Source organism: Drosophila suzukii, chromosome 2L (assembly GCF_043229965.1).
Source record: "Drosophila suzukii chromosome 2L, CBGP_Dsuzu_IsoJpt1.0, whole genome shotgun sequence".
NCBI lineage: Eukaryota > Metazoa > Arthropoda > Insecta > Diptera > Drosophilidae > Drosophila > Drosophila suzukii.
In genome coordinates, this window is record NC_092080.1 from 22403584 (window position 1) to 22430786 (window position 27203).

The window sequence follows — 27203 nt, forward strand, 5'->3', positions numbered from 1 at the left end:
ACCCCTACGCCAAACAGCGTAATTAACGTTACATATTAATTGAATCAAAACTGGCAATAAAAACATGAACCGCCCCATGTCATACTTAACTGTTTGAAAAATATAATTATCCTGGCCGCTTGTATAATCTCTTGAGAACCTAATGGCTTTACTGGCGAATTCTATGTGTTGAAGACGATTTTCCTTTTTGATTCGTACTGGATATTCTTATCAGCTTCTGCGTTACCCTTTGGTCTCCAACGCACTTATTGATTGGCCCCTTTTGGAAGGCGAACACCTTTAGAAATCTTCCCATCACGGCAACATCTTTTTGCAGCAGCTTCAATTTTATTTACTTTCTATAGAACTCCCGGAAATAAAAAAAATCGGGGGTTTGTTTACTGAATTAGACCAGCGAACTATGAGTGAAGAAGAGCGTTTATACTTCTAGCCAAATAATCCTACACTCCCATTGCGGAATTGGATAATATAGGGATAGATCAAGTATAGAAGTATCCAGACAATCAATATTCTACAATTCAACATTATGTTCTTTGCTGAAAACACTTTTGTGAGCATCTGATATGCTGAGTACATTATAACCGTGGTTTTGGATCTCGTTCCAAGTTGTTACTAGGGCACCTTAGTCACCATGGTGCTTAATGGCCCGCAAAATGCATATTTTTTCGAGCAACTGGATATTTGCATAGATGATGCAAATAGAGGTGGACGTCAAGGCTGGTGGAATTATTGGCATCAGCATAATAACTTTCATAGCAACAATAAGAATAACCCAAGCAATGTCATTTCGATTTATATTTAAAATTAGGATAAAAGATTATGCCTTTTTTTTATGAATTGTTTAAATAATTTAAATAAATACTCGTTAACGAGATATGGCATATTTATACTCATTATTTGTAGAGTAAAAGTGTACATTGTAATCGGGGAAAAGTATGTAACAGGTAAAATTAAGCGATTTCGACGCTATCACCGTGGACGGAAGACCACGTAGTGACAAAGTGCACCAGGAGAGTGTGCGAACAAAAAATTAAAATCTGGTGTGATGGTGTGCTCTAATTTTGTATTCTAGAATAAATATCTTAACATATACCTGTTTCGTAAACACCTATCGATTGATCTACAAAAATATCATATCTCCATATAATTTTTAGAAAAAAAATTATTTTTTTCACAGTAGTATCAGTTAGTTTAGTCCTACACCTATGTGATTATATTTTAAGTAATATGTAAAGCTTTTTATTGTTGCGTCACACAAAATTCACACTTAAATATTAAGTGATAATTGTATGAGTAATTAAATATAATTACGAGGACAACAATTACGCCTACCCGAGACAGATACAGACATGCGAAAAACAATAAGGACACCTTGTACGTTTCAGTAAAATGCCTATAAAATGACTACTTTAAATATTACTACTTAAATGTTTAAAAAAAAAATCGAAACAAAATTCTTAAAAATTAAAATTAATTGAACTGTTTTAACAGCTTATAATTCTTGTTTAATGTTTTAACTGTTTTAAAGTGGATTTGAATGAAATTTAATCAGGGGTTGACAAATGTCTCGGCTGCGAATATTGAAGTAGACGTTACATTACTAGGAGATACAAACTAGTTTAAAAATTGTTTGTAATATAGTATTACAGTTTCGGACTATTGGGACTTTTGTCTACAAGCTTCCTTGTGCTGCTTCTGCTTTATGAAATTATTTTACTTTTCTGTGAAATTCTTTTTTCCTGTTTGAATCATTTTACGGAACGAAAGTTCATTAGTAACTTGCAGGCGTCCTTATCATTTTTCACATGACTGTATCATTAAAAAGACAAGGAAGAACGCTATAGTCGAGTACCTCGACTATCAGATACCCGTTACTCAGCTATATGGAGATATGCAAGCAGCAAAGCGAGATTAAAATGCGCCACCTACCGGCGGTATACAGATTTAAGCGTTATGGGCGTTAGAGTGGGCGTGGCAAATTTTTTTTTGGATCAATCGATAGGTATCGACGAGACCAATACATTTCAGTTAAAATTTTTTATCTAGCATGAAAATTGTGGGCGTCACAGGTTTTCGCGGTTTGTGGGCGTTAAAGTGGGCGTGGCAAACTTTTTTTTGGGTCAATCGATAGGTATTGATGAGAACAATACATTTCAGTTAAAATTTTTATTCTAGCATCAAAACTGTAGGAGCCACAGTTTTGGGCGGTTTGTGGGCGTTAGAGTGGGCGTGGCACTGTGCTGAAACAAACTTGCGCTGCGCAGGAATCTCAGGAATCTGCGTGCCTAATCCCAGTATTGTAACTCTCATAGTTTCCGAGATCTCAGCGTTCATACGGACAGACGGACAGACGGACAGACGGACAGACGGACATGGCTAGATCGACTCGGCTAGTGATCCTGATCAAGAATATATATACTTTGTGGGGTCGGAAACGCTTCCTTCTGCCTGTTACATACTTTCCGACGAATCTAGTATACCCTTTTACTCTACGAGTAACGGGTATAATAAACTCTATAAAAGCAAAGACTGCCGCATCGCTTGACTAAGTGTTTTAAACATGCAGTCAACCTGTAAGGAGGTCGAAAGTAAAAATCTCTATAAAACATATTGGCTTTATTGGCGACTTTTGGGCGTCGAGGGCGATTATCAATTCCGATGGTTACTGGATTTTGTGATCACCTTTTTCATCACCACTTGGTACCCCGTGCATTTAATCCTTGGACTGTATAATAAGCCGGTCGTTCAAGTCTTCAGGAGTCTGCATTTCACAGCAGAATGTATCTTCTGCAGCTTTAAATTTATCTGCTTTCGATGGAAACTTTCGGAAATTAGGGTCATCGAAAAATACCTTCAGGAATTGGATAAGCGAGCTGATAGTGACGAAGAACGCCGATACTTTGATCAAAATCCACGAAGTGTGGCCCAAACACTTTCGAAAGGCTATTTAGTGGCTGCTACATCTGCGGTAATCACTGCCATCGCTGCTGGCTTATTTAGTAGTGGCCGTAATTTAATGTACGCGGGTTGGTTTCCTTATGATGTTCAAGCCAACGCACTAGTCTTTTGGATTAGCTTCACTTATCAGGCTATTGGGTCCAGTATGTTGATTCTGGAAAACCTTGCCAACGATTCATATCCCCCAATAACATTTTGTGTAGTCACTGGACATGTGAGACTTTTGGCAATGCGATTAAGTCGAATTGGGCAGGATGAGAAGACATCAATGGCTGAAAATAAAATGCAACTCATCGAAGGAATTAAGGATCACAGGAAGCTAATGCAGTAAGATAGAACTCTTCAAAAAAGTTCTGTTACATCTAAACAATTTTGGCATACTGTACACCTTTTAATTTTTTTACCCGTTACTCGTAGATTAAAACGATATACTAGATACACAGATACACAGAAGGAACCGTTTCCAACCGCAGCCATGTCGGTTCAACGCTGTGAGCTAAAAAACTGTAAAACCTAAAAAGTTTAGATTAGGCTGTCAGATTCTAGAGATTCTTGTGCAGCGCAAGATTGATTCAGAAAATTTTTTATAATCTGCCCAAAACTGTGGCCCCTACAGTTGTAATATATAAAAAAAATGTTTCCGCGTTCACTCTGAATCCCACAAACCGCCGATAGACCTCAAGATAAAGCTAACAAGTTGGGATTAAACATGTTGTTTTAGAGAGTTTTGCACATCCAACGCCTACAAACCGCCCAAAACTGTAGCGCCCAGATAAGATACATTTTATGTCATTTCACTTGTCAATACAAACCGGCACGCCGAAAATTGTACAAGTCGGACCAGTAGATGAAAAAGAAAAGTGTAAGATGTAAAGTAGATAAAATGTAAAAAGTACATTTGTTTTGAAGTTGGTTAGCTGATTAATGGGTATCTGATAGTCGCGGCACTCGACTATAACATTCTTGCTTGCTTTTTATACCCTTGCAGAGGGTATATTGATTTCAGTCAGAAGTTTGCAACGCAGTGAAGGAGACGTTTCCGACCCCATAAAGTATATATATTCTTGATCAGCATGACTAGACGAGTCGATCTAGCCATGTCCGTCTGTCCGTCTGTCCGTCCGTTTCTACGCAAACTAGTCTCTCAGTTTTAAAGCTATCGGGCTGAAACTTTCCCAAAAGTCTATTATCTTTTGCAGGTAGTATATAAGTCGGAACCAGCCGGACCGGACAACTATATCTTATAGCTCCCATAGGAATAATCGGACAAAAAAATTTTAAAAAATTATATCTTTGGTGTTTTTTACCATATAACCTCCTAAGCTTGGAAATAACATTTTTTAATTAGTTCTGAATTTCGAATTTAATTTTATCAAAATCGGACGACTATATCATATAGCTGCCATAGGAACGATCGGAAAATTGGTAGGAAAATAATATGAAACAAATTATAGCTTCGGTGTTTTTTAACATATTATCTTATACTATTGGGAATATAATTTTTTGTTTTCTTAGATTTAATAATTATAGCTGCAAGGTATATAAGCTTCGGCTTGCCGAAGCTAACTTCCTTTCTTGTTTTTGTTATTGTTAAATATTTGCAATTTAATGAACTGAAATTTGTTTTTTTCAGAATAGTTTCCTTGCTCCGCAGAATTTTGTATCTTACCCAACTGGGTCAGTTCCTTTCGAGTGGAATCAACATTGCAATAACGCTGGTCAACATCCTTTTCTTTGCGGAAAACAAGTTTTCGATGACTTACTATGCTGTGTTCTTTGCGGCCATGTTTATAGAGTTATTTCCAAGCTGTTACTACGGAACGCTGATGACGATGGAGTTCGACAAATTACCATACGCCATTTTCTCAAGCAACTGGATTAAGACTAATAAGGAATACAAACGAACCTTAATAATTCTAATGCAGTTCATGATTGTTCCGGTGGATATTAAAGCTGGCGGTATTGTTGGCATCGACATGAGTGCATTTTACGCCACTTGCCGTATGGCCTACTCCTTTTTCACATTAGCCATGTCGTTTCGATTCTAGGAGTACAGGAATACATTTAAAAGCCGTTCTCAAAACAAATAAACATTGAACCAAGCCTAACAACAAAAGTTATAGGTATATCATTAAATAACTATAGAATTCTTGTAGGCACTTATAAAATTAACGTGTCATTTATCTAATTTTAAATATTACACCCAAACACCAAACGTTAATCAATAAAATTGTATTTCTCAACCCATAAATATTTATTTACACTGCCGCCCTCAAGAATAATCGGCTCAATAATATAAAAACTGTCTAGGTAAAGGATTTCTGATAAATAAAAAAATTTCCAAGACGATTGTTACCCAAGGAAAGGTGTGAATTGTTAACCAAAATTATAGGTCTGCCACAGTGACACTAAATTGGTGGGCGTTACATAGGTGGACTGAAATTAATTCCAAGTCCAAGTATAAAAGTGGAAATTCCGCAGGACCTACACAATTGTTTCGAACATGGACTTAAAGTCGCCAGTTATCAGAAGTGAACACATCTACCGAGCCTATTGGTTATATTGGCGTCTTTTGGGCTTGGAAAGCCAATTCATCCTAAATCGCTTGCTGGATATTTTGATCACAGTTTTCGTCACTTTCTGGTATCCAATTCATTTAATTCTCGGCCTATTTATGGAAAGAACCCTCGGTGCTGTCTGCAAAGGTCTACCAATCACAGCTGCCTGCTTCTTCGCAAGCTTTAAGTTTGTTTGTTTCCGCCTGAAGTTGGAAGAGATTAAAACAATTGAAGTCTTGTTTAAAGAGCTGGATCAGCGAGCCCTAAGTCCTGAGGAACGCCAGTTTTTTAATCAAAACACAAAACGTGAGGCGAATTTGATTTGGAAAAGTTTCCTCGTGGCCTATGGATTGTCAAATGTTTCGGCTATAGCATCGGTTCTTTTCGGTGGTGGACATAAGTTGCTATATCCGGCCTGGTTTCCATACGATGTGCAGGCCTCAGAGCTACGGTTTTGGCTGAGTGTATCCTACCAAATAGCCGGAGTAACTTTGGCAATTATTCAAAACCTGGCCAATGATTCCTATCCACCGATGACATTTTGTGTGGTAGCTGGACATGTGCGACTATTGGCAATGCGTTTAAGTAGAATAGGACAAGATCGAAAGGAATCAAATGCTGTAATCGGAAAGCAGTTAATCGAAAGCATTGAGGAACACCGAAAAATAATGAAGTAATATATTCTTGTATTTTAGTCTATGATAATCTTTAAGCCATGCTTTTAATTTCATTTCATATGGGCAAATCCGAAAAATGGTCAACCAGGACCTAAACCAAAAAATCTTCAAAATCATCGAATTTTTCGAGTATTTTCACAAATTAATGGCTATATTTTAACAATTCAGTGAAACCAAAGCATATTTCATTTGTGTTGTTAAAGAAATTTCCCTGAAAACTGAAAAAATTAACTTTGTTTCATTTTTAGCTACTTTTAAAGGCATTTTTATGATTAATTATTTCGCAAGGAAAACTTATGATTTGTTTAAACTTTTTCTACCAAATCTCCTTATTGCAATCTAATAAGAAGATAAAAACCCAAAGAAGGCAAAAAAAATTTCAAATCACTGTTAAAAAAACAACACCGACCCGTACTTAATTCAATAAAAAAAAACAAATGGAGATATTTCCTTGGGAAGAGACTCGAATGAAAGCTACATGAATCCATTTTAAAAGTAAAGTTATTGCTTTAGAATATTCCCTCCCAATTCGCAGATATTTGCGTTTTACTAAAGTAAGCCAAAGTCGACTTCCATTTTGTGTACGTTCGCGACCTCATGTTTTTTGCCAATATTATGAAAACGATAGCTCAATAAGCAAAGAACTGACAAAATGCTATCGAATAGCAAAAAAAAAAATTTCAGAAAAGATTTTTTTTCAATTTTTTATTTGCACTAAGTCCGTACGAACGTACGTTCGCGACCCCTGGAAATGCCCATATACATTTTACTTATCGCAAGGAATAGATAAACAATTTAACTTTAATTTTTTTTATCATAAAAGTTACAAAAACTCATCTCATCTATTTATAAAATACATCTCACCTAATTTGTTGCCTTTCTAGAATCGTGGATTTGCTGCGCAGCACCATGAATATATCCCAACTTGGTCAGTTTATTTCAAGTGGCATCAACATTTCCATAACGCTCGTCAACATTTTGTTTTTCGCGGAAAACAACTTTGCCGTAACTTACTACGGTGTGTATTTCCTTTCCATGATACTGGAGTTGTTTCCGTGCTGCTATTACGGTACTCTGATATCCGTAGAGATGAGCAGGTTGACCTACGCGATATATTCGAGCAACTGGATGGGAATGGATCGGGGATATTGCCGCACCATGCTGATATTCATGCAACTAACGCTGACGGAGGTGCAGATCAAGGCGGGTGGAATGATTGGCATCGGAATGAATGCCTTTTTCGCCACCGTACGATTGGCCTACTCCTTCTTCACACTGGCCATGTCGCTGCGATAATGAGTGAGCCCGTGGGACCATTGGCCCACTCATTTGCATACTCGCTCTATTTTAATTACCACTAATGGGGCCATTAGCGGAAGCTTTATGAAAATTGCATTGGCTGCGTTTAAATGCCGCTTAGCGGTAGATAATGCACCTAAAAATGACCTGCTTAAATAAAGCCAGTTTTGAAATGTATTTAATTTAATCCAGTATGATATTTTTTAAGTATTTGGGAGTTACACAGAAACCGCTAAATTTTTTAATCATATTTACTAAACGTCCAAAATGTATCTGTTGCATATACCTTTATAATTCTGTTTATAAACCTCATTTTTTTTGAGTTCAGAATACTTTCTTTAAAAAAGCTTTTTAGCGAGAAAACAAAATATTGGCCTATAAATTAAACCACTGAAACATAAAATTCTATTATAAGAGGTCATCGCATTTCCTGTGATTTCTGGCAGTGCATCTACCAAGGCAACTGCATAAAAGCTGCCAGCTCAGCAGCGAATATCCATTAGGAGAACAATGGTCATCATCGATAGTGTTCATTTTTATCGTCCGTTCTGGCTCTGCATGCGAGTGCTAGTACCTACATTCTTCAGGGAGTCAAGGAGTCTTCAAGCAGGACCCATCCAGCTTTATGTGGCGGCGCTGCATATCCTGGTCACCTTGTGGTTCCCACTGCACCTTCTGCTGCATCTTCTGTTGCATCCTTCTGCGGCTGAACTAGTGAAGAACCTATCCATGTCCATAACCTGTCTTGCCTGCAGTCTCAAGCATGTGGCCCACCTGTATCACTTGCCTGAGATTGTGGAGATCGAATCTCTGATCGGACAACTGGATAAGTTCGTATCGAGCGAACAGGAGCATCGATACTACCAGGATCACGTGCACTGTCATGCGAAGCGCTTTACGCGATGTCTCTACATAAGTTTCGGTATGGTGTACGTGTTGTTCTTATTAGGTATTTTCGTTCAGATCATTAACGGAAATTGGGAGCTCATATACCCCGCGTATTTCCCTTTTGACTTGGAGAGGAATCAATGGATGGCTGCATCGGCCCTGGGCTATCAGGTTATCAGCATGCTTGTCGAAGGCTTTCAGGGTCTGGGAAACGACACCTACACCCCGTTGACCTTGTGTCTTCTAAGCGGGCACCTTCATTTGTGGTCCATTCGGATGGCTCAACTCGGATTCCTCGAGGACGAAACTGCCAGTAATCATCAGCGGTTGCTGGAATACATCGAGCAGCATAAGCTCTTGGTCAGGTAAAAACCAATTTTAAAAACCCTTTAAACACTTCAACTTTCCACTTTATAATAAATACTTTTTAGAGTTCTTAGAGGCTTAGAATTGACCCTAACAAATTAGAAGTACATTTTAAAAGCGATAAATTGACATTTTATATGTTAATGTCAAGGAAATAATATGAATCGTCAAATTTGGCAACAAATTAGGGCGCTTGGTGGAAATCACAGTTATGATCACAAATGTATGACACTGGAACTCTCACATCTGATCAACAATCATTTAAAAGTGCACTAGACCCCTGATCCAGGAAATTGTAGATATTTAAAGCGATAAACAGAAAGTTTATTACTTGTTTAGGTAACCGGAACTGAGTTTTTTCAGAAACGGCAAGCTTTAGATAAATATTCAAGCTTTTAGCATACCCAGGAATTTACGAAAAAGTATACGTTTTATACCTTATGCCGAATAGGAAAAACTTACACATTCTTCTTATTTGGTCGAATATATAATAAGTATTCTTGATAAATCTTGATATAATAACTTTTTAATGTTCGAGTGCGAACTTCACTTTATTTTTTCTTGTTAAGAGGTATATTTCATTAAAAGCAAAAGTAAAAAGGTTTGAATCTTTTCCTTTTTTAGCAAAAACCTAATCTAGTCTTTGGAATAACTTTTGAACGATATCTTTCGATTAGTGTTCAGCTTTTCTGTTTAGCAGAGATATATAGTAGTCGCCCTTACACACACTTCCGGTTCTCATCCTCACTACGTTTCCTGCTCTATTCAAATTCTTAAAATTTAATTATAGTAATCCTTAATCTTATGTCTTTCAATCTTTCAGATTCCACAGCCTGGTGGCTCAGACCGTCAGCCCGGTGCAGCTGTTCCAGTTGGGTGGCTGTGGTGCCACCCTGTGCATCACCGTGACCTACGTGCTCTTCTTTGTGGGCGACACCATCTCGCTGGTCTACTACTTGGTCTTCTTCGGGGTGGTCTGCATGCAGCTCTTCCCCAGCTGCTACTTTGCCAGCGAGGTGGCCGAGGAGGTGCAGAGCCTGCCGTACGCGATCTTCTCCAGCAGGTGGTACGATCAGTCCCGGGAACATCGGTTCGATCTGCTCGTCTTCACCCAACTGACCCTGGGGTCCAGGGGGCGAGTCATAAAGGCGGGCGGGCTCATCGAGCTGAATTTAAATGCCTTTTTCGCCACTCTGAAGATGGCCTACTCCCTGTTCGCCGTTGTGGTGCGGGTGAAAGGTATATAGAGCCAATGGTTAATTAAACGGCTACCCCGGCCACCGTATTGTTATTGAATTTGCCCCCCGAAATTGGCCAAAAGTGGAGCAATCAATGCGCGAAAATGAAAATTCATTAATTGGCCCCGTCGCGATACGCAAATAAACAGTTTGCCACTCTGATATTCTGTTATTGTTCGACCGAACAACAATGGCACATTAAAATTAAATGAAATGAATTGTTTACGTATACACAACTTTTATTCTGATTTCAGCGTGTGTATTTTGTTATTGTAAGCTTTTCATAAATCTCAATGAACCTGGTCGCTTTATTGTTGTTGTAATTAAATTAAAAAATATATGCCAATCAACGAAAAATATGTAAAAAAATGCATGTAAATTGTATTTATCAAAGTCTGGAAATCGTCCTTGAATTTGTTTTATTATGATTTTAAATTCATAGGTTTGCAGCACTGTGAGTTGCAGAGTCTACCCATTTCGACCATTTTCATTTTGTCTGTTTATTGACTTATGACAAGAGACCCTCTCTAATATTTAGGACCATTTTGGGGCACCCCAAAGTGTGTACGTGATCCAAACGCATTTTTTGATGCTTCAGTTGTTGGTATCTGTCGAAATTTAATCAAACTTAAAAGCCCCAACGAATCGATGCTCAATTTTTAAGCATCCCGAGCTCATACGCACATTTTATGGCTGATTTTTAACTAAAACTCTTACCAAGCGGGAATAATTGAATTCTGAAATGTTTCCACTGCATTACACTTCGCTGTTACTTTGATAAAGCTTATGAAACTGTGGGGAATACCCTTACTTTACAATATTTTAATAGGTAGGCTTAAAAAATACATTCTGGATTCCAAAAACTTCGAATTTTCGAAATTGTTCTAATAAAACCTGTTCTAGGGTGTTCAATCCTTTATTTTAATTATGGCAAGATACTTAATCCTTTTTATTGAACGAAGCAGCCGTGAATGTGATTGAATGAATCGACTTGGATGTTGTGAAGATGAGACATGGATAGCATCTCGAAACGGAAAACTCCCTCGCAACGAATATATGCTGCCGTGGAAACGAAAAATACATTAAAATATATTTCACCGGACTTCGAGCTTTTTGTCCGAAATGCAAATGAGGAAAAGCCCTTGGCGTTGCATGCCGGAAAAGTGCAACGGACATCGGGCTGCATAAGTGGCCAGGAAAGAGGCGCCGACAAATGTAGGCGCACACTTGACCAAGGACTCGTGGCAAGAAGTGGAGTGAGATGAAGCGTGGCCAAGGACACGCAAGGATTCGCACCGCGCCCGTGGCAATTTATTGATGCCGACGCCACAATGAGTGCGTACAAATTGCCTGAAGTATTGGCGGGTGCACTGGTAAATATTTTAATATACTCTTAATAATATAATAAATTATGATTTATAATATATAAAACTTTACAATCTTTGATCAGTAAAATAGGAATTGATTTTAAACACTCAAAATGTTAAATCAAAAGAAAATTGTTTTATGCTTTATTCAAATCTTGTATTTATATACCTTAGTAAAAGGCGAAAGATTTTTTTGACAATTGCAGAGAAAATCGTAAAGAAACAAGTTCCTACCCTCAAACCCGTCTGAACTTCTTACTCCTAACACCCTAAATATCCTAGCTTCCATGCCATTCTTAAATGCAATTAAATGATACCATCTCATTTAAAACCTGGACATAGTCAAAATGTAAAAATGTAAATTATTATTTACTAAACGTAGCTTAAGCCCACAGTAGCTATAGCTGCAATAAGTAACATTGGTTATAGGTAAATTTTTAATTGCCTTTGAACCTGGGAATAAATAAATAAATATTTATATACCTACCTTAAAATAGAATATCTTTAGTATGATACAAATAGGCAATTTTAAGTTAGAAGATAAAAAACACATTTATTGCACAGAGAAAATGTTCTTAAAAATAGAATGAAATTTTTTAAGTTGAAAATATTTTTATTTTGCCTGAATCAAGTTGAAATGGCGGTATTTATATTGTATATCTCAACTATTAGTCCAGTCTTTAGTGATTACTTTTAACTTTTCTCTTCTCACCATTTCGTTCTAATATTGAGAACATAGATACCAAAATGTACTTACACTGTTTTTAAGAACGAATGTTCTCAATTCAAGAACAATGAACTTGAATAATTCTCTCTGTGTGGCTATTTTTAAAAATACATAAAGCTATTTGCTGGCCCCTCAATAACATTTTTCTCCGTGTATTTCAGTACGGTTTGTCGCCTTCAGATGGCGCTGTCCTGTCTGTCAAACGCGTTGCGAACAACCAACCATTAAAATGTGCCCCCAGCAACACTTTGCGTCATTATTGAAAGCAATTTCCCACGGCAAATAGAAATCGAAAGACAAAACAAAATCGAAAAAGAATGCGAAAAATAAAATAAAATAAAATCACACAGAGAACAGTGGAAAATGCGACAAATGTCGGTGCTCAGGCCGCAGCTTAGAGGCCTCGGCGCGAATATTGCGCATACGCCACCCCAGGGAGCAGCACTCGAAATACAGCTCTCCACCCGTGCAATCCTACCACCCAATAGACCCATCCAAAGTCGGGAGCCACAGCAGGCCCAATTGCTGGAGGTGATTTAACTTTTTCTGCCTGCCATTCATTTCCTTTTCAATAGCACAAAAGCACACAGACACCGAGCCGAGAGATGGCAGAAATATTGTTGGCACACTTTTTCAAGTGTTTCCTGCCTTCCTGCACGTTGTCCTGGCTGCTGGCTGCTGGCTCCTTTCTCCTTTCTCCTGGTCCTCCCGCCGCCCGACTGTTTATTTTAACTTTTGGCATTTTGCGAACGCGAACCGGGGGAATTGCGCCCGCCTGAAATAGGAAAGTAAAACAAAAAGCGGTTAAACAAAAATATGAAAAATAAATTGAAACACTCAACCAAACCGGGGCTGTCTGTCTAAAAAGGCCCAGAAGAGGCTTCCACTCAATCAGAGCTTTGGCATTGGTGACACCGGGCCTAAAAGCCATGGCCCTGCTGTAAATAAAGCCAGATTTGCTGGCCGTAGATTGAATTGCCCCCCTGACCGAAAAACACTATTTGATTGCCAAGCCCTGCGGTATTCGGAATGTAGATGCCGATCCGAAGCAATCACAATTTTCGTTGCATTTTGCTTGGTTTGTTTCGCATCTGCATTTTCTCGAAAAGTCAACAAAGTTTTATGCTCGGTGATAATATATGCAATATTCCATTTTAATGCAGAGAAATGCAATTGCCACAGTTTCAGCTTTGGCGCAAATCACTTGGAAAACAAGACGGGAATATATTTGTTTTGCCTCTATTGTGTTGATTTTTGAACTAATATTCAGCACAAGCCACAATAGGAAAATCTATTGATGAACCATTTTGATATCTAACAATTCCCCATTATTCCCAAAAATGCAATTAATAAAACACAATTATTCCCAATTTAACAAACAAACCAGTTTGCATTCCCATGTTCCATTTCAGTTTTGGGAACCGAATAACTTTAACGATTTAAAACCCAATTTGCAACCATATTGCCCTTCAATTTAGTTCAAATAAATACAAGCTTTACTGTTGAACACAAAAACGTAATTGGAATTGCAGTGGCAATAGCAATTGATTATTTAATGAACGCTAATACAGTAAATGTGTCGACTCTAATTGCCTTTTGGCAGTTGCAAATTGTGAGAAATCGTTGAGCGCATTTTCTGTATCGAGTGAAAAAGTGAAAAATGATTAATTACCCGCTGGCAAATTGGCCCGACTTGGCGTTGGGATAGGGATTTTCCGTGTACAGCTGCATTGCGATTCGTGTCGGAATTGGCAAAACTATTTTCCCATTCCACTCGGCCAACTCAATTACAACGTGGCCGACTGTCGGCTGTTGAGCATTCAATTTTCCCCGTCCAGCGAGAAAAACAAGCGGAAAACGCGCATCAAAGACAAACAAAGCCGGCGAGGGGGAAGAGGGTGGGAAATGGTGTTGCATGGGGGATGCTGGAAAAGTGTCCAACATGTTGGACAACCGAACTGGCGGCGCCTAAAACTATGCTCCACGGCATGAATAACAGAGCGGATCAGGCCTTTAGCTTTTTTCGCAGTTTCTGCACTGGGAAAAATTAATTAATTTCATCTTAAAAATAAAAATTTACTTAGATCTTTTACTACACTCTTTTTTGAACAATAAAAGATCCTTAAAAATAATTAAATTTACTTCAAGTTTATAACAAACAAGATTTTTGGATGTAGTTCTAGTCATTGTTACACATACTACAATCTGTAGTTAACATTATTCTTTACTTAAAAAAAAACATATTAATATCCATAAAAACGAATAAGCTAGCTCTCAAGTTTAAACCAATCAAGTTCTTAGAACGTAATTTATACTGCAACATAAGTTTACTTCCCCTACCATCATCCCCTTTTACTACAAAATATATACTTAGTTTGCAAACTGTAATTCTTCTAGTTAATACAATCATTAATAAGGTTGAGTTCTATCTAAGAGTTATATTTTTCAGAGAACCAAACTTGTTATTTGTGTTTTCTCTGTGCACTGGCACTTCAGCTCTTGCTCTTGTATTTTAGTCATGCATGACAATTTTTTCCAGCCAGTTGCCTTTTTTGCTTTCGGTTTCCTTTGGCTCGCCTCCTGTTATTGTTGGGGCTCCCTTTGTTTGGGCCACGTTGGAGATTTCTTTTTGTTTTCATACGCACTGACACAGATGTTCCAGCCCATGTTGTTGCGCTACTTTTGTTTTTGCAGCTGATAGAGTTAGCATGCTTGGTTGTCCCAGTGCCGCATCCTGAACCGACTCAACTTGGCCCCATTAATATGTCTAACTCATATATGAGTGTCTCATAGAAGAGTACATTAAGGCTGAACGCTTTAATCTTGTAAAATATTTCTGTAAAAATGGTTTATGTAAATCAAACCAACAAGGTCAGGTCTTTAAGAGAGCTTTAAATATACATAGGTATCATTAGTATTTCGATTATTTTCATAAAATGCTTTTCGAGTTTATATAAGATATTTATCGAACTACCTTAATGATGTTATACTTGCCCCAAGACATTAAATATTTTAGAAAGAAATTATGCATTAATTTTGCAGAAATTATGAATTAAATTATGAAAAACACACTTTCCATCCACAATGTTTCCACAACTATACCAAATTGAAAAACAAAATGCAACCAAATCATATTAGGCTTTAAAAATAAAATCTCAAATAACGATTGTTTTCAGACCTTGATTTGTATTGCTATTGTATTAACGTTCTAGGTGTCTAAGTTCTTAATGTCACACTTAAATAGAGCACTACTGCAATCCTTTACTTCTTACAGAAATTGTGGCATATCCAAAAATATATTGATCTTTGAAATTCCTCTCTACTAATCATAAATCACCTGCATTGCGTAAGAGCAGGAAAGCCCCCCAGAAGCCACATCCGCCGACGAGGTCTGCACTTTTTACTATCTCCGCAAAAGACAACAAATGAGCCAGGGCTCTGGTTACTACGCATGATGCAAAACCTGTCGGATAATGAATCGAGATAATCGATAAAGTGTGCCTGGTTACAGGGGAAGTCCATTAGAGTGACCGTTCCAGCCTGGCGCCTCTTTTTCTTGTGGGCAGCTATCAAATTTCCCCCTTTTTTCCCTTCATGCCTTGTTTCCAGCATTTTGCAATCGGATCTCGGGCGGATGAGGGATTACAAAATTTCGAATTCATGAGACCAATGCGCAACAAAGACTGTCTCCGGTGCAGGCCTATTTCCAATTTCCGCAGGCAATGTTTGCTGACCATTTTCATAAGCGCCACCCAGTTTTCCTTCCTCTATCCCATCTAGCCCATCGTTTTGGGCCAGTGGGTGACGATTTTTAGTGCGTTGCCAGTGAAGCGGTGGCTAAAAAGTGAATGCTCTGCATTGCGGCTCCGATCTATCTGCACCTGTATCTGTACGCCTCGGGAAGGTCATTTGTAACCTTAACTAAACAAATTTGAAAGCTGGGCACCGGCATATCAGGTGTGGTCAGGTTCTGGCGATGGCCCTTTTTGTCCGGCGTTATAAAACGGCCAGTGGGCGCTGGAGGTGGCATCAGTTCGCCATCAGCAGCAAACAGCAGCAGCCAAACAAATAACCAGCAACCAACTAGTCGAATACTTAACGTCAGCAGCCATGAAACGGGTAAGTTTTCCGTCAACCGCTGCCGGCCATAAATTTTGCGAGCCCCCTTGTTGTTCTGCTGCCATGTAAATCCGGCCAAGTTGAAGTTGGGGCCATAAATCAGGATAATCAAAAATATAAAACGATAAAGAGCAAAGCGTATTAGGCCAATTTAAATTGCCAGAGAATCAGCATAAGCCAAATGGAAATCTACAGGGTTTAGTTGGGGTAAAGATGGTCAGACACTCTATGAAATAGGGGAAGGAACACAATTCATAGAACGGATTCTTAATCTTGTGTGTATATATACTTCAGAGTTATAAGTGTTTTAAAATTAATGCACCCAAAAAAGATCAGAATAATATAAAGCCTATACTTTACAGTTTCATTTTTATACTAAAGGGTCTAGAATTTAAATATGTGGTTTTATTTTTAAGCCAATTAATTTAAATGTAATACTTTGGAAGGTATTAATTTGATACTCATCTTATCGACGCCAAGCTGATACTCAATAGAACTTTTATAACAACAGTTGCTTTTCTTTGACTATTTTCTTTCGATATGTGTTCCACAGAAAGTACACCCCTTAAAAAAACATTCTTTAAATAATAATTCATTTTCTTTAAATATCAAAATGATTACAATAGGTTCACTTACAAAATGTCAAAAAAAAGGAATGAAAATGCTAAGAACAATTTTTAATTCAATATGGTTTAGGATAATATATAAAGACCGATTCCTATTTAAACCAAATATTATAATTGGAATACAAATATTAAATAACTTCCGCTAGTTATCAGTGTAATTTGTAGTATTGTTCCAGACATCTAAGCTGTCTCTTTTTGCACACTTGACAGCCAATAGAGTCCGACAGACCAACAAATCCCCACCACTTTTTGTTCAGCAACATGAATCGCTCGTTGTCGTTTTTAATTTATGACCCTTTGCAACTAACAAGTAAAAAATGGAAAACCATTGTGGAATGACAAATTGATGAGGCCAATAGAATGTGATTTATAACGGACATCTATTTAACTCGAGTCCTGTGTGAATCCTCTTCGCTTCCAGACATACTTGTTGCTCTGCCTGAGCCTGCTGACCTGCAACGTGGCCAACTCGGCCTTCCTGCGCCCCATCGATCTTGGCCAGCTCGGCAAATCCTCCAGCATTCAGCAGCAGCAGCAACAGCAACTGCGCGGGGATCTGAGCCGCGATGACAACGGAGACGACGACGATGCCACCACTCTGGCACCCAACTCCAGTGAGGACTACGACACCCGTCCCCAGTACAGTTTCGCCTACGATGTAAGGGACTCCCTCACCGGCGACGACAAGCGGCAGGAGGAGAAGCGCGACGGTGACCTGGTCAAGGGTCAGTACTCCCTGATCGAGCCCGATGGCACCCGTCGCATCGTGGAGTACACGGCCGACGATGTGAGTGGCTTCAATGCCATCGTGTCCAAGCAGCGTCTGGATGAGCAGCAGCAAAGGATCGCCGCCTCCTCGTCATCGTCGTCCCGCTTCAACAGCCTCGAGGAGTTGCAGACCCGTCTCACTGCCCAGGCCATCGCAGAGGCCCAGTCCCTGGCCGAGGCCCAACAGGCCAGCCAACTGCAGCTGGAGGCCCAGAGTCGTCGGGAGTCGGAGACCCAGGCCCGTAACCAGGCCCAGCAGCTCATGGAGCAGTTCCAGCAGCAGGTTCAACAGCAGGAGCAGCAGCGCCTGCAGCAGGAACAGCAACTGAGGGACCTCCAGCGCCTGCAGGAGCAGCGTGATCGGGAGGAACGCGAGCGAGAGCAGCGGGAGAGGGAACTGCGGGATCGGGAGCTCCGGGAGCGCGAACTCCGTGATCGTGAACTCCGGGAGCGAGAGCAGCGGGATCGGGAGCAGCGGGAACGGGAACAGCGGGATCGGGAGCAGCGTGATCGCGAGGATCGCCGCCAGCAAGCTGAGCGTCGTCAGAGCCAGAACCAGCGCTTGATCGACCAGCAGACCCTTCTTCTGGCCCAAAGCCTGCCCAGCATCCAGGCCACCGTCGTCTCGCACCCACCCACTTTGCTGGCCTCCCGCCTGCCCGCCACCACCAGCTCCTCGAGGACCACCACCCTGCTGACCAGGGAACGCGATCTGGAGGCCTGGCGCCAGTTGCCCAATGCACGCATCACCATCGATCGCAGCTCCCAGCCCCTGATCCTCAGCCAGCCCTCGAGTGCCACCGTTCAGGCCCAGCTGATTAGCTCGCCTCTGCTCCTGGAATCGGGAAACCTCAATGGACTGCTTACCACCCGGCTGAATGGCAATGCCGCCCGAGCTGGAGCCGCCCTCAGTTGGTCCAATGGACGTCGCCTGCTGAACAACGACCTCTGGCAGCTGGACAGGCTGGATGACCGCGAGGACAGCCGACGGGAGAGTGAGGAGCTGCGTTCCAACAGCGCCGAACGTCGCTCAAAGAACTGGTAAGCCTCAGAGACCAGGACCTACCCACCAAATCTTCAACTGAACTCAAACGAAACTCAAACAGCGACCTCAGCGATCTGCCAACCGGACCACGAATATGTTTAGCCCTTAAGAAACTAGATCGAATCTTGTGTTTACTAGCCTAGAATCGGGGATTTTGGTGATTCTCTCAGCTTTTTGTTTCAACTAACGCATACAGCAAACTTTGCCAAGAACTTAACCCAAGCTCTAACGCTTTTCTTCCAGCTAACTTTAGCCCTAAGTTTAATTGTCTTTGTGTAACTTAATAGTTAGTCAACTGCATCAATGTGAAAAAGTAAAAAAAAAAGAAACCAGAATATACAGGAAAGGCTGCAGTAGGAAATCTGCACGCTCTTTTACAAATGAAGGACAACGTTTTCGTAACTTAATTTATGGCAACTTCTAATTAAGTGTGGCTAACTGCCCGGCAGATTTGAGAACCATCCACAGGTGGCCAAGGATTTTTCGTTTGGGGTTTTTGCTCACTCCTTCTGGCCAACTAGCCAAAGCCAGTTGACCCTAATCGCCTTTCATGGACTCTGACACTTTGGCCATGGATGCTGCAGTCTCCACATGAGTTTTCATCCTCCCACACGAGTTTTTTACCCCACAATTCAACCTTCATGGACACGTGTGCACGCAGCTTGGCCATAAAGCCTGGAGCCAAGTTTCTTTAGGGCAGCAAATGGCTACAAATTTTTTTAATAATAAACACTCTGGAGAGGACGGAGAGAAAATGCTGGAAAAGTTTCCTTCTCCATTCCATAAAGTTTGTCTCTCATACACTTAAAAATAAAGTTGCACTTGAGTGGATTCGTGGGGGTAAGGTGGTGAGTTTGGATGAGGTTTTTAAGACTCCAATGCAATAACAAAGTGGCAAAAGGTAATGAAAACCCGTCGAAGGCCAATGAAAATTGCGGTCAGGTGGGAAGGAGTTCGATTAAGAATTTTCCAAGTGGCCAAGAAAGGATTCTTTATTGCTTGCCAGAACATACTTGCTTTTAAACGAGTAGATAATAATCAAAGAAAAAATATTCAGGTTATTTTTTAAAAATCAGAAATATTTTTCATCTTTGGATAGAAATATTATCTTTCTTGCATTTTCCCTACCTTTACCTCAGAAATCACCAGAGCTTTGAAATCACTTTTCATCTTTATGTCTAAAAGTATGCAACAATACGTTTCAAGTCCTAAAGCCGCAACGAAAGTCGATGTTTCTATTTTCATTGCATACTTTTATAAACATTTAATAGTAATTTTTAAATTGAAGACTTGCACTTTTAAGGCAGATTTTCCTCCAGGTTCACTCAGAATTTATCAGCATCAACACCGGTTTACGTCAAAATTTTGCAAATTAAATAAGGCCCCAGCTCAAGTGACATCCAAAGTCATGGTGAGCTACTTGCAGCTGTCGTGCATGTTGGGCCCGTGAGTCCTTCGCCAGGAAATCACTTAAAAGTTCACCAAAAGCGCAGCCTGGCTCCCTTAAGCCCTTCGGCTCGACAATGGGCTGACATTGGCAGAAAGGAAAGCGGGAAAAGAAAAACAAGAGCCGGAAAACTGAAAAACAGTTTGCCTGTGCTGCGAATGTCAGGTCCGTGGGACACAAACAAGGAAGCACACAAAAACCGAATCCGAGGAGCTAAAAAAACGAAGCGGACAAGCTAGTAAGCGACCCCCTTAACATTCAGCCATCACCCCGAAAATCCTTTTCAACCTCCAGACTCCGTTGCAGTTTCAAAAAAAAAGATTTTGACCATGATGAGAGGGAACACCAAGAAAGTTCAGCTTTTTAATTGGCCGCTGCCCCATCTCCGCGGTCTCTCGACTTTAATGAAATCCGATGAAATGCCACGGGCTCCCGAATTGGACTCACTGTTCACTATGAAACTGCACCGAATCACCTTGTTCGTGGATATGGGAAATTGTTCACCTACAACTATCACTCATTTTCTGTATTTGATTTAAACGAAGAAGCTTTGCGTGCCTGGCAAGCCTCAGAAAAGTATTAAATGGAAATTGGTCAGATACAAAACATGGTGATTAAGTACTTAAATTAGTTGGTCCATATAATAGTCGTACCTGTATAATAACAATAATCGTAACAAACATAAATTTGAACACTGCAATATATAATAATCATACTTAATTTGTACACCCTCTGGGTACTTTGATTTCAGTCAGAAGTTTGCAACGCAGTGAAGGAGACGTTTCCGACCCCATAAAGAATATATATTCTTGATCAGCATGACTAGACGAGTCGATCTAGCCATGTCCGTCTGTCCGTCTTTCCGTCCGTTTCTACGCAAACTAGTCTCTCAGTTTTAAAGCTATCGGGCTGAATCTTTCCCAAAAGTCTTATATCTTTTGCAGGTAAAATATAAGTCGGAACCAGCCGGATCGGACAAAATTTTTTTTAATTATATCTTTCGTGTTTTTTAACATAAAACCTCCTAAGCTTGGAAATAACATTTTTTAATTAGTTTTGAGTTTGGAATTAAATTTTATCAAAATCGGACGACTATATCATATAGCTGCCATAGGAACGATCGGAAAATTGGTGGGAAAATAATATGAAACAAATTATATCTTCGGTGTTTTCTGAAATAAATATCTTATGCTAATGGGAATATCATTTTTTGTATTTTTAAATTTATTAACTATACCTGCAAGGGTATACAAGATTCGGCTTGGCAAAGTTAACTTCCCTTCTTGTTTTTAAGTCGGTTTCATTTGCGAAAGCCTCAGATAAGAAATCTTAATTTTTTGCAAGTCTTTTAGTTTCTAGACACATTGCAAGAAAAGTAAAGGGAAAACAAAAAAGATGTCGAAGAAAATCAAATATTTTTGAAGACAAGTAAAGGGATAAAAAAAAAAGTCGACGAAAATCAAATATTTATGAAGATTTACAGCCAAAATGAAAATAAATGTTATGAATCAAAATTCATTCCAGCCATTTGTGGTGGACAGCTGAACTCACCTCATAGGTTAGTGTCACAGCTTAAGCCGATACGGAGCAATGACTTAAACCAAACAGTTTTACATCCGCTGACTCTCAAACTACGTTCTCTTTTGACGTTGTTTTTGCCTTGAGTTTTTAACTTTAACTTGCAATTTGAATTGTTAATAAATGTGTATCGGAAATTCGTATAAAATCAATCAACACGCAACGGATTTCGAAAAACGGGGGCATAACGGAATTCGAATCGGGAACGGGGTTGCTGCACAATTTCAGGGACAAAACAAACCCGAACTTTGGACTAAAATTAAGGAATCTTTCAAGATCCGCCTCGATGTCGTCACTCATTGACGCAATATGAGTGCTGAGAGGTCTGAGAAACTGGGTATCTGTTTTGCATTGATCTCTATGAACCGATAGCAAGAGTCATTGCCATCACGTGTACGCCGCTTAATAATTAACGCTAGGAAATTCCCCGAAGCCCAGAGAGAGATTCAGAACGTTAGAGAGCGACTGCGAATCGATCTATCTGGTTATGAAGTTTTTATAACTCATTTTAGATATTACTTAATTGGCAGGTAATCGCATTCAGCAACCCCCCTTGCGTGTGGTTTCCACTAATTGGGTGTTATACAAGACATTGGTTCTTTACAAGATAATAAATGATATAAGGAGTTTCACTTTAAATGTGCCCATTGCTTAGCCTCTTTGTCACAATGTTTTTAATTTTCTTTTTAATTTTTTTCATGTTAAATAAAATCTCTTTTTATATATATTTTTTAATGTCAGACTTGTTTTCAAAATTAAATTAAAATGATCAGCAAGTTCAGCTTCAAATTTGTTCAATGTAACTCTTGTTTATACTTTTTATCTAAATGCAACCTTTAAATATAGTCTTAATATAGCCAAATCTAATATATGCCAACTAATCGCTAAAAGAGCTTTACTTGGTATAAAATAAAAATGGTAAGCCACTTGATCAGATAGCTGAGTTAAGATTGGTCAGTTGTAATATCAAATATTTTTTTGTATCAGTATAGATATGATTTGAGCAAAATGATCAATTTTTTCAGTAGTGGACTTTTAAAATTACCGATAAATTAAAAGTGAAAATTAACCAAGTCAAATATTTATAGCTAACCAATTCTGACAGCTCTATAAATTAATAAACAGCTGCTGATGTAAATGAAAAATATGTATTTTCCTACTGTCGTTGTAAACTTCTGGACATAATTATATTACCGATGCTGAGGGGAACAGAAAGAAAAACCTCTGAGCCGCCAAAAGCTGTTGGGCACACGATGCGCCTCGTTTTGCAGGCATTTAAGCTGAAAATTGCTGCTAAAATATTTGCACACTCCACAGGCTCTGAGATGCAGTCGCAGCTTTATGTTGTTGTTGCTGGTTGGTGTTTTGGATGGTGTTGTTGCTGCTGCTGTTGTTGTTGCTCTTGGCCAGCTGCATTGATGCGTCGCCAAATGTTTACCCTAAGCCCATAACTGCAGCCTTCGCGCTCTGTACCCTTTTCTATCCCACATAGGAGAATGGAAACACCAAAAAAAACACACTCCTTAAAATCAATAATTTTCTAAATTCTGTCTATAACAAACCTGCAAAAAAGTTTTGAATTTTATGCCTTATATGGTTCCAGTAGCATTCCATTTTTTTGATATTTATATTTTTAAAAAACTATATAAAACTTTAAATTCAAATTTTTATCAAGATTTTAAGTAAGTTTTTGAAAATATTTAAATATATCGATATATCGGTGTTTTTTAGAAAGTAAAGACTAGGAATGCACGTTCCTGAGATTCCTGCAGCAGGGTGCCACGCCCACAAACCGCCCATAACTGTAGAGCCTACAGTTTTAGTGCTGGAGAAATAATTTATTTCAGTACTAAATCAACTTTTTATTGAAACTAAAAATATATCAAAAAAATCGAATATATCGATATTCGACCCCTTACAACCCCTTATTTTAAGTTAGCAAATTTTTTTTACTCATATATTTGGAGTTACGTTCGTACTATTTTAAAAGTCGAACTTCTTCGGTTTATTTTCTTATATTTTCCCTTGCTTAATCTGAAATATTTCTCTGATAAGCAGTGTCTCTGTGTTTTTCCAAGTGTAAGCTATTGCCCTCGATCTATGCCTGGCATACAAAATGCATCTAATTTTGGGCCTAACGACAACTTGTCGCTTGTCATGGCCTCCTGGCCTGAGCCGCGTTGTTGTGGTTGTTATTGTTGCCGCTGCCTCATCATCATTTGCAACTGCTGGCAGCATCAGAAAAAGCAACAGCTGCCTCACTTGGGGATCAACTTGTGGAGATCGCCGCGCTTTATTTGTGCAGCTTTTAGCTGCGCCTCGTAATCGCAGCTCATAGATCAAAACAGGCGAGCGGAACGCGTGCTAGCTGCCTCTCTTTCTGTCTGCACATAAAGAAAATTCAAGTCACATTCAACAAAATTGTAAGAAGTGTCATACAGTAACAGCTTTAATTTATATTCTAAACTTTTTAAAAAATTTAACAAGTTTATAAGACCTTTAATCTGCATAATATGGAGTGCATATTGAGTTGTACAATTGAACATTTAATAATATTTGTCTGATAGTTCTGATTGTTGTCGAGGGTTCTAAAAAAAGCTATAAACGAACAAAAAATGGATTATTTTTTTTATTCAAATAATTTTTAAAATGGGAATCTTATCCTTAAATCTGCAAGTGTTTTATGCTATCAAATAATCTGGACATAATGTTCAAAGGACAGTCCACTTTCTTACCGTGTACCAATTTTGCATAACACAGCCAGCAACTTCTTTTGTTTATGTGAACCAGGTCCAGTTCTCATCAAGTTAAGATCAAAGAAGCGGGAAAGAGAGGGACACATTCCAACGCACAGCTGCTGTCTCTGTCGCCCACCCACGCCAAAAATTTTTCCCACTGGCCGAATTGACAAGAACGGCAATTCCCACAGTCGGCATTTTCCATTTTCCAGCCAGATTCCGATTCCGGCACACTCAAATTAGCCATCTCATTTTCGCTCTGATTAAAGGTAATTTTCAAATTTTCCCAACAACCCTGCGACACCAGCAACAACAAGTTGCCATTAGTGGTGGGAAGGATCAAGGTACAAATGAATATTGTAATCTCAAAGCTTGAGTAGGTACAAATTTGATTAAAGCCATCTTGTTAAAAAAAGAAACGGATAATTATATATTTATTGTTTTCATAATATGAAGTGAATTAATCATGATTCCTACCAATTTAATAAAAACTTTAAGTACTAAGAAATTAAGTGTACGTGTATTTAAAAATAATACATAACATAAAATACAATTGCTATTTTTCCTAATTTATTTAATTTGGCTTTCTGCTTTAACGAAGTTTTAATTTATATAATAGAGACCAGAGGTAAGTCGAAGTTTCAAACGATTGGGAAAGCGAAATAAAATGATAGAATATAAAGTTGTTAGGATTTTTCAAAAGCCTTTACAATAGGTACTTTGCTTACATCGCAGTATAAATAGTCTGTTTGGGACTCTGATTCACTAAATCTGAAATAGTTTTAATAATTATATTGGGCGTTCAATCAGACTTTGAGAGCATCTAGACAATCTAATTCATTTTTACAATAAAGACTCGATTATTTAATGTACATTTTTGGTTAAGGTTAGTACCTCCTACCTTAATAAGTAGGTACCAGGTACGTACCTAAGAAAATGTATTTTCCCATCACTGCTTAAGAAAAAATTGCAACTGGTACAACAGCAGGCGGCAACTTTGGCACTGCAATTTCGATTTCGCCTGTCGTCTATTTAATGATTGCGAATCGGAGCAGACCCAACAACTTCCCCTCCTTCGTCGCCCCCTTTCTCCGACAAGTTTTCTTGACCATTTTCTGCAGCTGTGTCTACGGGAAAATAAAGGAGGAGAAAATTGCCGAAACTAAAACCAGAACGCGTGCGGATTGAATTATGCAGAAATTTAAACCATTTGCCGCCAATCAATTTGTTTTCCGTGCCATCTGGCTGGATTTTCTTCCGTAACTGATATAATAGAACAATGGAATGCAGATCGTATTAACAATATCATTATATTTACCACGAAAAATGTGCAACTTTGTTGAAGCTCGTAACCCACATTGATATCGTTTGTTATTCGTTTTATCTAAGGAAGTTATGAACTAGCTTGATTACTAAAAAACCTTTTGTTATTCTATTATTTACCCTATGAGCAAAAATGAATAAAATGTTTCTTTTTTTGGTATGGCTACATCTATTTGCTTAGGTGTAATTTCAGTCACTTAGAAAATTTAAATTAATATGTTTACCTAATTCGCAAAAGTCATCTGATACAACTTAAAAATCCCAATAGAATTAGGGTATATTACAAAAATATTACTTAAATTTGTTTTAATTTTAAAAGAACATGATCTAGAGATCAAGTTAGGATTACTTTTTCGTTTTAGTAAAAATGTATGTTTAGAATTGTCACAGTTATAAGTAAGCTTAAGCATATTCCACAATACAAAACCTTATGTTAGTTCTAAACCTGTTTACCAATTCATTTTAGACGAAAAAATAAACTTTTCCTATAGGAATACATTTTAATTATAATTTGTCCACATTCTTTTATATTACCTATTAGTTTACCTTTTAATATCAAGTAAATAGTTGCAAAAATTCCTTCTCAATTCTCCAAATTCTTTCTCAGCAAAACATCAAAGAAAAGCCGGGTCGGCGTACCAGACATAATTAAGTACAAGTTTCAATTGTAGCTCCGTCTGGGACTTATCAACGCGAAAGGTGTTCCATAAATATATGTGCGGCCGACAAACAGGAAGCATCATCATTACAAGCCCCTTTTCCCGCTTGAAAGTGCTCGAGCGGAACTTGGCCAGAAGGGAAAAAGAGTTCTGTGCCGGAATTTATTTGATTCTTGGCTGGCAGAGTGCAGAAATTTCAGCAGACCTGCGAAATTTATGCATGACAAAATCATTGAAGCGTTTAGCGGGGGAAAAGGACGGGGATACCGGACGGAAAGAGACGGGCTACCCCTTTCTTAAGGGAACTCTCTCACACTGGCCGAACCCCCCACCATTGTAATGTGTTGTAATTTGTTGCTGTAGCTGTTGTTAGTGCTTCCTCTTTGGCATACTTAGTGCTAAAAGAAAAAAAGTTAATTATCTTTTTTTTGTACCTCACTCGCTCTTTTTTTGTATCTGTATGTGAGTCTTTATTTTCCTTTTTTTGTAGTGATGGCATGCCCAACAGCTCCATTGGGCTATTATCCATGGGTTTTGTGCTATTCTTCGGGAGATTGGTACTTTGTGTGTTCGTTTCTTCTTTCATCCGCTGGGCTGGAACTTCAAGGGACACGACGACGGGTACGAAGAGTCGACGGCCTGGTTCATTGAACTGTTAATTGTGGGCAAAAAATAAGAGAGAACCGGGAACTCTAGGCGGTGTGAAAGGTGATTTTTCAAGGCTGCCTCCATGTCCGGCCCCATAAACTCTCCATCAACTCGTTCCGCTCCACTCACTTCTCGTTCTCGTTTTTTTCCAATTTTTTTGGGAAAGGTTTTCCT

At 38.9% G+C, this 27203-nt stretch overlaps 4 protein-coding genes across 4 annotated transcripts; all 4 read left to right on the forward strand.

Moving 5' to 3' along the window:
* Positions 1-2933: 2933 nt before the first annotated feature.
* Positions 2934-5216, forward strand: Or33a (Odorant receptor 33a). The gene is made up of 2 exons (XM_017087358.4): positions 2934-3285; positions 4592-5216. The coding sequence occupies exons 1-2, from the start codon at positions 3017-3019 to the stop codon at positions 5004-5006; spliced, it is 684 nt and encodes a 227-aa protein (XP_016942847.3). The 5' UTR covers positions 2934-3016; the 3' UTR covers positions 5007-5216.
* Positions 5217-5461: 245 nt separating this feature from the next.
* Or33b (Odorant receptor 33b) lies at positions 5462-7647 on the forward strand. Its single transcript, XM_017078454.3, has 2 exons — positions 5462-6189; positions 7078-7647. Exons 1-2 carry the CDS (start codon positions 5462-5464, stop codon positions 7487-7489), a joined length of 1140 nt encoding a protein of 379 aa, XP_016933943.3. The 3' UTR covers positions 7490-7647.
* A 355-nt stretch (positions 7648-8002) lies between these two features.
* On the forward strand, positions 8003-9993 carry Or33c (Odorant receptor 33c). Its single transcript, NM_001328603.1, is given in 2 exon segments — positions 8003-8745; positions 9570-9993. Coding segments are annotated over 2 exon segments (1167 nt in total).
* A 6101-nt stretch (positions 9994-16094) lies between these two features.
* Positions 16095-19021, forward strand: Crys (Crystallin). The gene is made up of 2 exons (XM_017070652.4): positions 16095-16197; positions 17245-19021. Exons 1-2 carry the CDS (start codon positions 16189-16191, stop codon positions 18634-18636), a joined length of 1401 nt encoding a protein of 466 aa, XP_016926141.3. The 5' UTR covers positions 16095-16188; the 3' UTR covers positions 18637-19021.
* The last annotated feature ends 8182 nt before the right edge of the window (positions 19022-27203 follow it).